At 42.9% G+C, this 14,426-nt stretch overlaps 1 protein-coding gene across 1 annotated transcript in view; it reads right to left on the bottom strand.

The window, feature by feature from the left end:
• Nucleotides 1–3,589: 3,589 nt before the first annotated feature.
• Nucleotides 3,590–14,426, bottom strand: part of vta1 (vesicle (multivesicular body) trafficking 1) — a 44,886-nt gene continuing 34,049 nt past the window's right edge. Inside the window, 4 exon segments of the mRNA XM_029631388.2 lie at nt 3,590–4,854; nt 8,474–8,551; nt 9,965–10,038; nt 10,040–10,205. Coding sequence (XP_029487248.2) covers nt 4,709–4,854; nt 8,474–8,551; nt 9,965–10,038; nt 10,040–10,205 — 464 coding nt within the window. The 3' untranslated portion in view covers nt 3,590–4,708.

Here is a 14,426-nt window from a genome sequence, read left to right as displayed (position 1 = left end):
CGTTCTCTCTCACTCTGGAGCCCCACCCCAAAGTCCCGAGGGTTAAGAACATTTAAGAAAATGTGCTCAGAATCACATAGAATTCTACGTTGCTTCTCCATCACACTGAAAATTGACAAATTACGTTTACATTTAGTTATTAGTCCAGTGGTGTAAAGTACTTAAGTAAAACATACTTGAAAGTATTACTAAAGTAGCTTTTTTTTGGTATCTGTACTTTACGTTTTATATTTATGACAACTTTTACTTTTACTTCACTACATTCCTTGAGATAATAATGTACTTTTTAATTATTCGTTACATTTTGAATGCTTAGCAGGACAGGGAAATTGTTTCAAGAGAACATCCCTTATCATCATGAGTCCGATTTAGGTACTCACTAAACACACATGCTTCATTTGTAAATGATGTCTGAGTGTTGGAGTGTGTCCCTACCTATCGATCACTTTCAAAAACAAGAAAATGGTGCAGCCTGGCTTGCTTAATATAAGGAATCTGAAATGATTTACACTTTTACTTTTGATACTTAAGTATATTTAAAACCAAATACTTTTAGACTTTTACTCAAGTAGTATTTTACTGGGTGACTTTCACTTTTACCTGAGTCATTTTCTATTAAGGTATCTTTACTTTTACTCAAGTATGACAATTGGGTACTTATTGTACCACTGTATTAGTCCCATGACATTTTTTTGTGTTCTGTCTGTTCTTTTTTTAAATTTTAAAATAATTATTTAATTTTTTTATTTAACAAGGCAAGTCAGTTAAGAACAAATTCTTATTTACAATGACAGCCTAACCAGGCCAAACCTGGACAATGCTGGGCCAATTCTGTGCCACCCTATGGGACTCCCAATCACAGCCAGATGTGATTCAGCCTGAATTTCAGCCTGGGACTGTAGTGACGTCTCTTGCACTGAGATGCAGTGCCATAGACCACTGCGCCACCCGGGAGCTACAGCACAAGTCTGGTTGACAAGGCCTATGGATTGTGTATGCCACAATGAAACAAACACACTATTGTTATTGGAAACTACTGCTAAATTAAAATGAGGGAGGACAAGACTGAAACAAGTTACATTTTGGACTGTAGTCTAAAATTAACAGACTTTGTACAATTAACAGACTTTGATTTGTTGGCTTTTTGATCCATCATTTGCTTCAAACGTCAGTTCAGATAATCTTCCTTTGTGATAACTCTCAACAGAGTTGGATATCTGAATTTGCATGCCGTATCCACTTTTTTTTAGCTTTTTGGTCTCCACAGCCATCACTTTGATGTAGATGAGGTTTATCCACAGCTAAAAGACTAAATTACATGTCTTCTATTGTATATAGAACTACAATAAAGTCACTGTAGTTCTATCAGCTCAGTTGGGTTGGGAGTTCAATAAAGATGAATGAGTATGAGAGATATTTGAATGAAACTAATGGGAAGCACTTTATCCACATGGACTCTTATGGGGTGATGAAAAAGTCAAACTAATTTTAAAGTATGGTTTCCAGTTGTGAGTTTCTTGTATAGCTTGGGACAGCACAGCTGTTTTATATGGCGGAGAGGAGAGGCTTCAAGCTTTCACAAAAGCCAAAGAAGTGGCTGTTCTCCTACCAGTACATAACAATGAATCATGACTGAAAGAGATTATCAAACCCAGCTGACCTTCCCCACAGTACTGTCATATGTGAGCTCAGTAGAGCCAGTATTGATCTCATGTAAAGACAGTGTTTACATCGTGTGTGTAAGAGGGGGTATACTTTCAATATTTAATGCAATGATTTAGAGGACATAACTGCCATGTGTGACATGACATTGTACTGCTATTCACGGTCACTGTCAGAGAATGACCTCTTTCAACTGACGGGTGACTTTTCTCCCCCAATGACCTTACAGCTAGAATAGACATGTGCAAGGAATCCACCTGATTTTCATTTGCATCAACACCATGCCCATCAACAAAGAGGAAGGGAGTCAGGAAGATATATGCTGGTGGTGACAGTTCAATACCCTTTCTGTAACTCTTAAGGCAATAGGCAGGCAATGAAGATAAGACAATGAGCGCGATGACATCAAGAATCTAGGCATGATAATCACTTTGAACAGGTTGAGCAAAACAAAACGTGACCCGGACGACTAATTGTTATTTCCTTAATAAGTAAAGGGCTTGGGACACTCAAATGGAATGGCACACAGAAACCAGATTAATTTACTAAACATAAGTGGGGTTAAACAGTAAATATGTGGTATTTTGGAAATGCATGACTCAAAAATGTCAGTCAGCAATCATGTAGTTCATTACAGGTTTACTTTCTATGCCTCTTGAAATGACATTATAAATATTAGAAGTTCTTGTTCACACCTTTCATCTCATTTTCTCAAATTGCACATTCAAGCGTTCCTTTTAATGTGCCCGCAGAGTGAATATTCCACTACGAGGTCCACTCAATTATCTGCTCTTAAGAGTTTCAGCACATTTTAATAATGGTTGATGGCTATAAATGAGTTAAATTACCATTATCCAAGGAGCAGTAAGAGACAGAGGATAATGACTTGGAGAAGGTCATTTTCAGAGCTTAGTTACATAAACAGAGCAAATTAGTTAAATATACTGAACAAAAATATAAATGCAATGTGTAAAGTGTTGTTCTCCTGTTTCATTAGCTGAAATAAAAGATCCCAGACATTTTACATATGCACAAAAAGCTTATTTCTCTCAAATTTTGTGCACACATTTGTTTTCATCCCTGTTAGAGAACATTTGTCCTTTGCCAAAACAATCCATCCACCTGACAGGTGTGGCATATCAAGAAGCCGATTAAACAGCATGTTCATTACACAGGTGCACCTTGGGCTGGGGGACAATAAAAGGCCACTCTAAAATGTGCAGTTTTGTCACACAACACAATGCCACAGATGTCTCAAGTTAAGGGAGCATGCAACTCGCATGCCGACTGCAGGAATGTCCACCAGAGCTGTTGCCAGATAATTTCATGTTAATTTCTCTACCATAAGCCACCTTTAAACTCGTTTTAGAGAATTTGGCAGTATGTTCAACCTGCCGCACAACCGCAGACCACGTGTAACCATGCCAGCCCAGGACCTACCTCCACAAACGGCTTCTTCACCTACTGGATCGTCGGGGGTCGGTGAGAAGCCACCCGGACAGTTGATGAAACAGGAATATTTGTCTGTAATAAAGCCCTTTTGTGGGGGGAAAACTCATTCGGATTGGCTGGGCCTGGCTCCCAAGTGGGTGGACCTATGTCTTCCCAGGCCCACCCATGGTTTGCCCCTGCACAGTGATGTGAAATCCATAGATTAGGGCCTAATTAATTTATTTCAATTGACTGATTTCCTTGTATGAACTGTAACTCAGTAACATTTTAAAAATTGTTTCATGTTTCGTCTATATTTTTGTTCAGCACACATTTGAAGTGGAGACAGCAATCGCAAGTTCTTGATATGTTTATTCAAATAACCCATCAACTGGGACTGTTGCTGTCTCTACGGTGGAGCACTGGCATGCTTAATTACTTTCCAATTCAAAATCCTTATGGAAATGTATTAAATAATGAACAATGACCTAAACACTTCAATTGATTTGTTTTAATAATGGTCAAATGAGTCCTTCATTTACATTAAGTACACATTGACTAGAAAATGTAAAAAAACAAAAAAAAGGGAGTTTAAATGAAAAATAAAGAAATCACAAACAGAAAACACACTAAGGAACTTTTGCATATTTGAGGATGGACTGATCAACTGCTCAGTCAAAGATGACTACATACAAAATTACAAGTTTAGTGTTAAAGTAAGGGAAGCGCTTTCAACTAAAGTGACAATACCGTACCCTTGGAATTAGTTCTCTATGAGGCGGTTTCCTGGACACAGATTAAGCTTAGTCCTAGAATAAAAAACATGCACAATGAAGACTCTCCATTAAAATAGTTTTTTAGTCCAGGACTAGGCTTAATCTACGTCTGGGGAAACTGGCCCCAAATGTCCCCTCTGTCTGCTCCCTCTCCGAGAAGCCATCACACAAAGTAAACATGAACAAGTCTTCCTCTTGCTTGGACAGTTTTGTTTGTACAGCTCTGTGTACTAAAGCAGACAGCATCAGTACAAACAGAGCACCAAGCATTAATAAATCACTTTAAAACATTTATTTAAATTGTGTTGATGCAGAAAGGACAGTCTTTCACCAAAGAAAAGGAGATAAATAGATACTGATTTGAAAACACAGTAAAGGGCAGATCAATAATGTCCCCTGATAATAATCTATTGAAGCATTGGTCTGTAAATTAAGTTTAATGAGAGAAACTGTGTAGTCTTAAAGTATTATGAACTGCAAACGCTGAGCATGTCCCCAGAACATACATGCATACGGAGAGGATGTGTGTTATCAAAACAGTCAGTTAGTTGCTACTGGAAACTAATAAAGGTGGATACTGTGCTAATAGAGGAAGGATGCACCGTTTTAATGTACAGGCTCAGGATGTCTTTATTGAGCGCTTCACTCTAGTCATGGACAGCCATGTTGGAAGCTACACAACAGGAGTCCAATATGGAGACACAGATGTCATTGTTGTTTACAGTGATGTTGAAGGCTTGGGACAGAATTGCTCTCTTCAGACGCATGCCGTAGACTAGAGGCTAATGGTCTCTTCTGGACCAGATCAGCAATACAGTGACACCCGGGGACAATGGGTCTCATTCTTTTCCAGTGGTCAGTAAGTTGAGGGCCTTCTGCAGATTTTGCACCGCCGTGCCCACGTCTTCATACTGCAGGGCGCTGCCAGCGTACTTGCAGTACTTCTGAGCCCTGGTGTAGTCCTCTGGCGTGAGGCGCACGTCACCTGCCGAGACAGAGAATTAGGTGTTCCTTTGAGACGAGTAATTATTGAAAATGAAAGATACATTCTATGTGATCCCTTAATTAAGAGAGATTGTGTGTCTGAGTAACACACACCACCCGTTACTCTCTCACTGACCCACCGTATTAGGTCATCAACTGAGTTATCACCAGCCTGACACAGCTCTCTGATTTACCCTTTAACTCAAAACATATTCCAAATCCAACCTCCCTATTCAATATCACCAGAATTTGAGACGGTGGCCATACGTTCCATGACTATTTTTCAATAGAAGACGCTATTTAGAACTCTTAAAGAACCATGTCAGTCAAGACCAGAGTATGTGAGCGGAGTGCGTTTCCCAAAGGCTGGAGTGTCGGCCTTCTCGCCCGCTCCAATTTAACTCCAGTACTGCTCCAGTAGCGCTCACTTCACCAACTCAGGGCATTTATAGCCCAGCATGCATTTGTAGGGTACTTGTGTGCTGCTATAGCCTCTTGCTTTAGCTACTGTCAGGAGTTCGCAAAATATTTTCATAAAGACACTTAAAATACTACACAGGTGCAAAATCAAGGCGACTTTGTCAAGGTGACAAAGATGAGGACCAAGAGCATGAGAGGGAGTGCGGTGATGTAGTGCCCACAACGAAAGAATCATTGTGGAATCTGAAAAGACACGTATCCTGAAAGGATGATGGTGTAGTATGTGCACATAACATAAATGAACGAGGCGGGTAGCTAGCTAAGTGACTCATTGTAGCAAAGTATAAACATAAAAATCAGATCTCTTAAAAAGTTTTGTTAATTTTTGTTCTATCATTGATTTTGGCCCAATAGGTCTGACATAATAACTATTTTAAGGAGCTTTCTGTTTTGATAGGGTTATGTTGGCCCCCCAATGGTGGAACAAACTCCCTCACGACGCCAGGACAGCGGAGTCAATCACCACCTTCCGGAGACACCTGAAACCCCACCTCTTTCAGGAATACCTAGGATAGGATAAAGTAATCCTTCTCACCCCCCCCCCCCCTTAAAAGATTTAGATGCACTATTGTAAAGTGGCTGTTCCACTGGATGTCTTAAGGTGAACGCACCAATTTGTAAGTCGCTCTGGATAAGAGCGTCTGCTAAATGACTTAAATGTAAATATAAATGTTGCCTAAAAACCTTTAGGCCTACCTATAGAAAAGTAAAAATACAAATCCGCATCCCTGCCCAGCCTGGCAAGAGTGGCCCGAGGGGTGTTTAGCATCCCCAGTGGCTCTGCAAGCGTGGAGAGGGTATTTTCTGCTGCTGATCTGCTCTCCAGGCACCATCGCATGAGTCTGAAGCCACAGACTCTGGTCAAACTGGTGTTTCTAAAAGTGAATCCAAAGGCATTAGATGCTATGAGCCTAGTAAGGCTAAGTACACTACCGGTCAAAAGTTTTAGAACCTACTCATTCAAGGGTTTTTCTTTATTTTTTACTATTTTCTACATTGTAGAATAATAGTGAAGACATCAAAAGTATGAAATAACACATAAGGAATCATGTAGTAACCAAAAAAGCATTTAAACAAATCAAAATATATTTTATATTTGAGATTTTTCAAATAGCTACCCTTTGACTTGATGACAGCTTTGTACACGCTTGGCATTCTCTTAACCAGCTTCATGAGGTAGTCACCTGGAATGCATTTCAATTAACAAACTCTTGAGGGATAGGTTGTTATTCTGACACCACCCGGCCAGGTCTCTGACCTCCTCCATATAGGTTGTCTCGTCATTGTCGGTGATCAGGCCTACCACTGTTGTGTCGTCTGCAAACTTAATGATGGTGTTGGAGTCGTGCCTGGCCATGCAGTCATGGGTGAACAGGGAGTACAGGAGGGGACTGAGCACTCACCCCTGGGGGGCTCCAGTGTTGAGGATCAGCTTGGCAGATGTGTTGCTACCTGCCCTCACCACCTGGGGGCCCATCAGGAAGTGCAGGATCCAGTTGCAGAGGGAGGTGTTTAGTCCCAGGATCCTTAGCTTAGTGATGAGCTTTGAGGGTACTATGGTGTTGAAGGCTGAGCTGTAGTCAATGAATAGCATTCTCGCATAGGTGTTCCTTTTGTCCAGGTGGGAAAGGGCAGTGTGGAGTGCAATAGAGATTGCATCATCTGTGGATCTGTTTGGGCGGTATGCAAATTGGAGTGGGTCTAGGGTTTCTGGGATAATGGTGTTGATGTGAGCCATTACCAGCCTTTCAAAGCACTTCATGGCTACGTACGTGAGTGCTACGGGTCTGTAGTCATTTAGGCAGGTTGCCTTCGTGTTCTTGGGCACAGGGACTATGGTGGTTTGGGGGAAGAGTAAATGGTCTGGTCAAAGACTGCGCTCTCAACGTCGCCTAACGCTGTCTCAAAAAGAGAAAGAGAATGTCTATATACAGTACTTAGAAAGTCTTATTTGAAAAGCGTCCAGATTCAGATAATGCGTGCTGACGCTACATGGTCTGGGAACCTCAAAGCGCATGCATCTCAAGTTGTATTTTTGTGTCTCAAACGGTACGTGCTGGCACAACCTGTAGACATTTGTTGGTCTCGTGTATCGCGTGAGTCAGTAGCTTCGTTCCAGGGTGTCAGTGTGCTACGTACATACCAGGCAGCGCACTAGCTCTGGTCAAGGGCGTTACACTAACCACTGTTACTTGTGCAGCTAAGTATTACGTGCTAGCTAGCTAGCACATTGTAGCTAGTTAGCAGACAGCTAGTACACACTAGCTTCTAAATCTAAATGTAATTTCACCACCCGTGCTGTTGGTGGAGATAACGAATCATCCTATCTGGCACCATTCAAGAATTTGGTCTCATCTCGTATGTCTAACAGCGTCTGTGGCGTGAGAAGGTATCTGCTGGAGCCAGACCCTATACTCTTATTTTGCTTGGCTTTGAAAGGTTAGAGTCCTAGCTTAGAATTTGAATCTACAGAAACTCTAACTCAACCACTTAAGTAGGATTAGATCCAGCCAGATTATGGGTGATCTGCTTTTTGTAAATTATATTATACTGGACACTTTTATTCTATACACTTCAAGCAGAGAAAATGTTTCATTTGCCTCAGTGTTTTTGGTAATGTTCCCCCCATACATACGTCCTACAACACTATTAAACTAGACTCTGCTGAGTAAGCCATGTAATTATCACCTCTCATGCCAACCCAATGCTGTGTATTCTGCTCTCTATTCATTATGATTTATTAAAGCCACATTGCTATGACACTGCAATTGTTCATGTAGTCATTTTCTTTTCATCAGCCACAGACTGATTATTTGGGTTTGTCTGTGGTCATATTTTTCCCACCAGTGCTGGAAACCGAGAGCCCACAGTCTGTTTTCCATAAACCGTTTTATGAGGAGAACTGCCAGTCTCCCTCTCTCACCCCCCCTTCGTCTCCTGACAGCCAAGAGGGGAACCATCTCATCCTGGCCACTTCAGATGAGCTGTAGGGTCTTCATGTTGTTAAAACTCAGCAGTCAGGATTTTCCACAGAGGTCTGTGGAACAGCAGGTGTGGCATGGTGGTTTTGGGGTGTGGGTGTGGTGAGCCCCAGGGTGCTTGGGGAAGGGAAGGGGGTACTATGCCGTCCCTGTCCTTACCTTCCTGAGTGGCACTCAGCAGTGAGGGGTCGACTGCCGGAATGCTTCGGGGAACAGGCACTGGTTTAATGGGCTCTCCTGTAAACAACACAGGGGAACAGGGAAGAGTTATTCTAGTCCACCCAGATCCTCTAGAGTCCAGGAAAAACCATACAGGGCACTTTCAACTTCTGCTACGCCACAACCAAGAAATGTGTTGGCTAACACTGTGATATGACTTTATGATGTATAAAGAAGAGAAGTGGTTTGAATGCTGTTAGAGAGCAGAGAGCTGCTCAGGCCTCATTACATTTCTGACTCGAGCCAAATGGACGATTTACTGGTAAACTACAATGAAAACAAGGTCAGATTTGATGTAATCTGGAGCAATGTAAATTTTGCGCCTCAATTTATAGACCCCCCAAAAAACCAGCATTGATAGGTTCCAGATACATAGGTACAACAAAACAAGGGAGGCCACAGGGGAAATCTGTGCAGCTATATTTCATGTGTTTCTTCTGCAGGTCCTGGAGTCTGCATTGTGCCGCCCCTGATTCAATTAGCACCAGAGAACCTCAGGGGTCACTGGGTGGAGATGGGTCACTGAGGCTCTCATAGAATGCTTTTCCCCTGAGGCCTAGGGCCTGTCTGTGTCATTTGTGATTAGCTTACTGGCTTCCAGGCACACAGGACACAGGCAGGCCCTGGGCATCCAAGGAAAAGCACCCTATCTGAGCCTCAGAGTGGACCCTGCTCCCACTGACCCCCTGCCCTCACCCCTGGCTTCGCTTTGGCTTTGATCTTTAAAAGGTGGAGAGAGAGAGGGCAGACAGACAGACCTCTGGTACCACAGCCTGCCAAGCCTGAGTCAATAAGGAATACATCTTGACTGTCCATATTACATCAACAACTACTTTAATGAGCCTGTGACATATTAATAATAACCACTAGAGAATGAATAAACAAACATCTAGTTGGTCATTATCTGGTGGGGCTGTTACAAATGACAGTGTTGGCTGCTTTGTGTGAGGTAATTGTTTTCTGAGTGATATGTGACAACACCCAAGTCAGCCACAAAGAAAGCAGTCATAGGGTTCATAGACACAACACTGTCCCTCCACTCACAAAGAGCTGCAAAGGAAAAATGATTAGGCCCTTTTCTATGCTTGTCGACCATGCCAGAACATACAAAAACGGATCTAATGGCAAAGTTGATCCCACGGGCTTGAGCTAAGCTGTACTCAAGTTATGCCAGTGGATACAATTTGTCTTAACTTCAACACAAGAACACCAGTCTATTATACATCAGGTTTGTGAAAACTTTCACAATGGTCAGATGAAGAATTAGTCAAATTAGCTGTTGGTTGCTGATCAGGATTGTAATGACATAGCAAGACTGCAGAGAGGAATTGATGAAGAGTCCATATGGGTCCTATAGATTCTGATGGTATTGTATCATTTCCTGAGGCTCCGCTGAGTGATAGGGTGGTGTGTAGAGGGCCCATACTCTACCTGCAGGTGTGTTAGCTGGACAGTGGGCTCCAGGAGGGATGTGGATGTTGTTGTAGTTGGTGGGGGTAGGGGGAACCCCCCATGGACCCCGGACCCTGAGGGTAGGGGGGACCCCCCATGGACCCTGGCCCCTGGTCTGGATCCCCAAAGCCGGGCTGGGAATGGGGTGGAGACTGGGGCTGAGCAGGCTGGGAGGACTGGTACGACGGTCCCCCTCCACCCTCAGCACCATACTCCTCATCTTGGGAGACAGGAAGACAAAATGTGTAGTTTGTAGTCCCTCAGACTTTTGTCAGGGAACTCACTCATATTGTAGATTTGCCCTAACATTTTTTTCAAGATGACAATACACCGACCCCATACCACGTCAGACATCTGATGAGGCAGAACTTATGCAAGACTGAGTGTTAGCTACATGAGGTATACATCTATAAATCTTTGCAATAAAATCAATTTTCCGCAGATGAACATGCTGGTAGACTACCCACTGAGTTACATCATTACCGTGCTGTGGCAACAATATCAGAGGCTGACTCAATATGGCTAGGAACTATAACAATTCAAGCTAGGTCATCAGAGTCCCTGCCCATCTTCTAACAACATCTGAAGGCCAACCTCTTCAAAGAGTATCTTAAATAATCCAAGAGCAAAACAAATAAATAAATGCAAGAATTGTGAACTAAACACTCGCACTTGACTTTTTTCCCCCCTTACTAGCTCAGACTTTACTGATCGCAACTTTATTAAGGAAACATTTACTTACTATGACTGTGATATGTGGATGTCCAACCTATCTTAAGATGAATGCACTAAGTGTAAATCGCTCTGGATAAGAGTATCTGGTAAATGACACAAATGCAAAGTACGTGTTACAATTCTGTCAGGCTCAAAACACTTTTAGTCAAAGCCCAACAGACTGCTACACTTTATCTTAGTAATTCCCTTCCAAACATCACCCACATTATCTTTCAATCATGTGGATTTTACTCGCAATATGCCTTCATTGAAAAACGGTGAGGAGTCAGACCGTCGGTATGCTTAAAGTTTAAACTATGTGCAGCACCAGGTCCCAGACCGTGCAGCACCAGGTCCCAGACCGTGCAGCACCAGGTCCCAGACCGTGCAGCACCAGGTCACAGACCGTGCAGCACCAGGTCCCAGACCGTGCAGCACCAGGTCCCAGACCGTGCAGCACCAGGTCCCAGACCGTGCAGCACCAGGTCCCAGACCGTGCAGCACCAGGTCCCAGACCGTGCAGCACCAGGTCCCAGACCGTGCAGCACCAGGTCACAGACCGTGCAGCACCAGGTCCCAGACCGTGCAGCACCAGGTCCCAGACCGTGCAGCACCAGGTCCCAGACCGTGCAGCACCAGGTCCCAGACCGTGCAGCACCAGGTCACAGACCGTGCAGCACCAGGTCCCAGACCATGCAGCACCAGGTCCCAGACAGCCACCCTCTCCTCATGCAACATGAGGAATGAGTCACCAAGGAGACACTCTTTTCTTTCATGCAACCACTGATGCAAAGGAATGCTACAGCTATGGAAGTGGATCTGAGCTTCCAACACACTGCGACAGCTTCTTGGCAAGGATTTGCTGAGATGAATTAAATGGCCACTTTGGGGCAATGTGCCGAATGCCTACATACTGCTCATTTGGAACGATATACATACAGTACATAGGAACAGTAAGTTGTGGAAAAACATAAAGCATTAGCCTAAGTTTTGTTATGCAAAAGGGAAGCCTAAGATTAAAACACAAGTACTTGATTAGTGATGTATAGCAGACTAAACATATTTTACTTTAAAAGTCTATTCAGACAAAAACATGATTTGAAGTGTTGTGTGTACTGAACTTAAATCAACTTGAATTGGAAAAAGTGATCTACTTTGTCTTTGAGCTACGATATGCACCATATGTTTATATAGCACAGTGAGCCAATTCCCAGAAGAAAAAGCTTAAATCCAGTACTGAAGAAAAAGAAAAAGGAAATTCCATTTAAAATGGGTACGGCACCTATTCTTTAGACTCATTAAAAGTAATACGCTCAAAACATATTTTGGAGTGAACACATTTAATTGAAAGAAAATATTAAATTACATCCATACACTACGTATACACAAAAGTATGTGGACACCCATTCAAATTTGTGGATTCGTCCATTTCAGCCACACCCATTGCTGAAAGGTGTATAAAATCGAGCACACAGCATTAGCAGCAGAGTGGCCTTATTGAAGAGCTCAGTGATTTTCAATGTGACACTGTCATAGGATGCCACCTTTCCAACAAGTCAGTGTCATATTTCTGCCCTGCTAGAGCTGCCCCGTTCAACTGTAAGTGTTGTTACTGTGAAGTGGAAACGTATATGAGCAAGAATGGCTCATACGCAAAGTGGTAGACCCCCCAAGCTCACAGAACTGAACCGCCTGTAACACTACCGTGTTCCAAACTGCCACTGGAAGCAACCAGCACAATAACTGTTCGTCTGGAGTTTCGTGAAATCGGTAACCATGGCTGAGCAGCCACACACAAGCCTAGGATAACCATGTGCAATGCCAAGCGTCGGCTGGAGTGGTGCAAAGCTCTCCGCCATTGGACTCAGTGGAGCAGTGCAAACACTTTCTCTGGAGGGATGAATCACGCTTCACCATCTGTCAGTTCAATGGACGAATCTGGGTTTGGCGGATGCCAGGAGAACGCTACCTGCCCCAATGCATAGTGCCAACTGTAAAGTTTGGTGGAGGACAAATAATGGTACTGGGCTGTTTTTCATTGTTTGGGCTAGGCCCCTTAGTTCCTGTAATCTTAATGCTACAGCATTTCAACAACATTCTAGACGATTCTGTGCTTTGTGGCAACTGTTTGGGGAAGTCCCTTTCCTGTTTCAGCATGACAATGCCCCCATGTACAAAGCGAGGTCCATAGAGAAATGGTTTGTCGAGATCAATGGAAGACCTTGACTGGCCTGCAGACAGCCCTGACCTCTACCCCATCAAACACCTTTGGGATGAATTAGAATACCAACAGCGAGCCAGGCCTAATCGCCCTACATCAGTGCCCGACCTCACTAATGCTCATGGCTGAATGGAAGCAAGTCCCCGCAGCAATGCTCCAAAATCTAGTGGAATGCTTTTCGAGAAGAGTGGAGGGAATTATAGCAGCAAATGGGGGTCCAACTCCATATTAACGCCCATGACTTTGGAATGAGATGTTCGACTAGCAGGTGTCCACATACTTATGGTCAAAAATCAAACATTCTATGTGCTATATTTGACACCACTTAGGACATACTGTAGGAAGTGTGAGATGAATGAAAAACAGACTATAACACATTTTCATATACAGTTGCGGCAAAACATATCAGCAAGCTAGCACTTTTCTTAAATAATTATGTTTCTTCTAAAATAAGTTGAAATTGGAATACTTTTGTTCCCCACACCTTGTTATTGGATTTTCAACATTGCAGAACCAATTTTATTTAAAAAGGTAGAAAAATTTACATGGAAAAAATGATTGGCACCATGGAGCTAGTATTTGGTTGCACAGCTTTTGGCCAAGATAACTGCCAACAAATGTTTATTGTAGCCATCAATGAGCTTGCTGCACCCTTCTACTGGCAATTTGTCCCACTCTTTGGAAACAGACTGCTCTAATTCTTCAATGTTTGAGGGGTGCCCTCCACCAACTGCTAATCTCAGCTCTCACCATAGATTTTGGATGAGATTCAGGTCAGGACTCTTCGCTGGACACTCCAGAACAGTCCAGCGTTTCTTCTTGAACCATTCCAGGGTGCTTTTTAATGTGTGTTTGGAGTTGTTGTCTTTCTGGAAGATCCACTGCCTTCTACACAGACACAGTTTTTGGACACTGGATTGAACATTGCACTCCAAAAGACCTTGATAATCTGCTGATTTCATTATGTCCTGCACATAGACAGGGGTGGTCTTACTGATTTGGATGCCCCATGCAGGGGATTTACAACAGGTGTAGAGCCTAACTGGCATACAGTTAAAGTTGGAAGTTTACATACACCTTAGCCAAATACATTTAAACTAAGTTTTTCACAATTCCTGACATTTAATCCTAATAACAATTCCCTGTCTTAGGTCAGTTAGGATCACCACTTTATTTTAGGTATGAGAAATGTCAGAATAATAGTAGAGAGAAGGATTTATTTCAGCTTTCATTTCTTTCATCACATTCCCAGTGGGTCAGAAGTTTACATACACTCAATTAGTATTTGGTAGCATTGCCTTCTAATAGTTTAATTTGGGTCAAATGCGTCTGGTAGCCTTCCACAAGCTTCCCACAATAAGTTGGGTGAATTCTGGCCCATTCCTCCTGACAGGACTGGTGTAACAGTCAGGTTTCTAGGCCTCCTTGCTCGCACACACCTTTTTAGTTCTGCCCACAAATGTTCTTTCAGGTTATGTCGATATAGGACTCTTTTTACTGTGGATA

This window comes from Oncorhynchus nerka, linkage group LG24 (genome assembly GCF_034236695.1).
Source record: "Oncorhynchus nerka isolate Pitt River linkage group LG24, Oner_Uvic_2.0, whole genome shotgun sequence".
Classification (NCBI taxonomy): Eukaryota; Metazoa; Chordata; class Actinopteri; order Salmoniformes; family Salmonidae; genus Oncorhynchus; species Oncorhynchus nerka.
The sequence above is the reverse complement of the archived record's forward strand: the minus strand, read 5'-3'. Positions and strand labels throughout refer to the sequence as shown.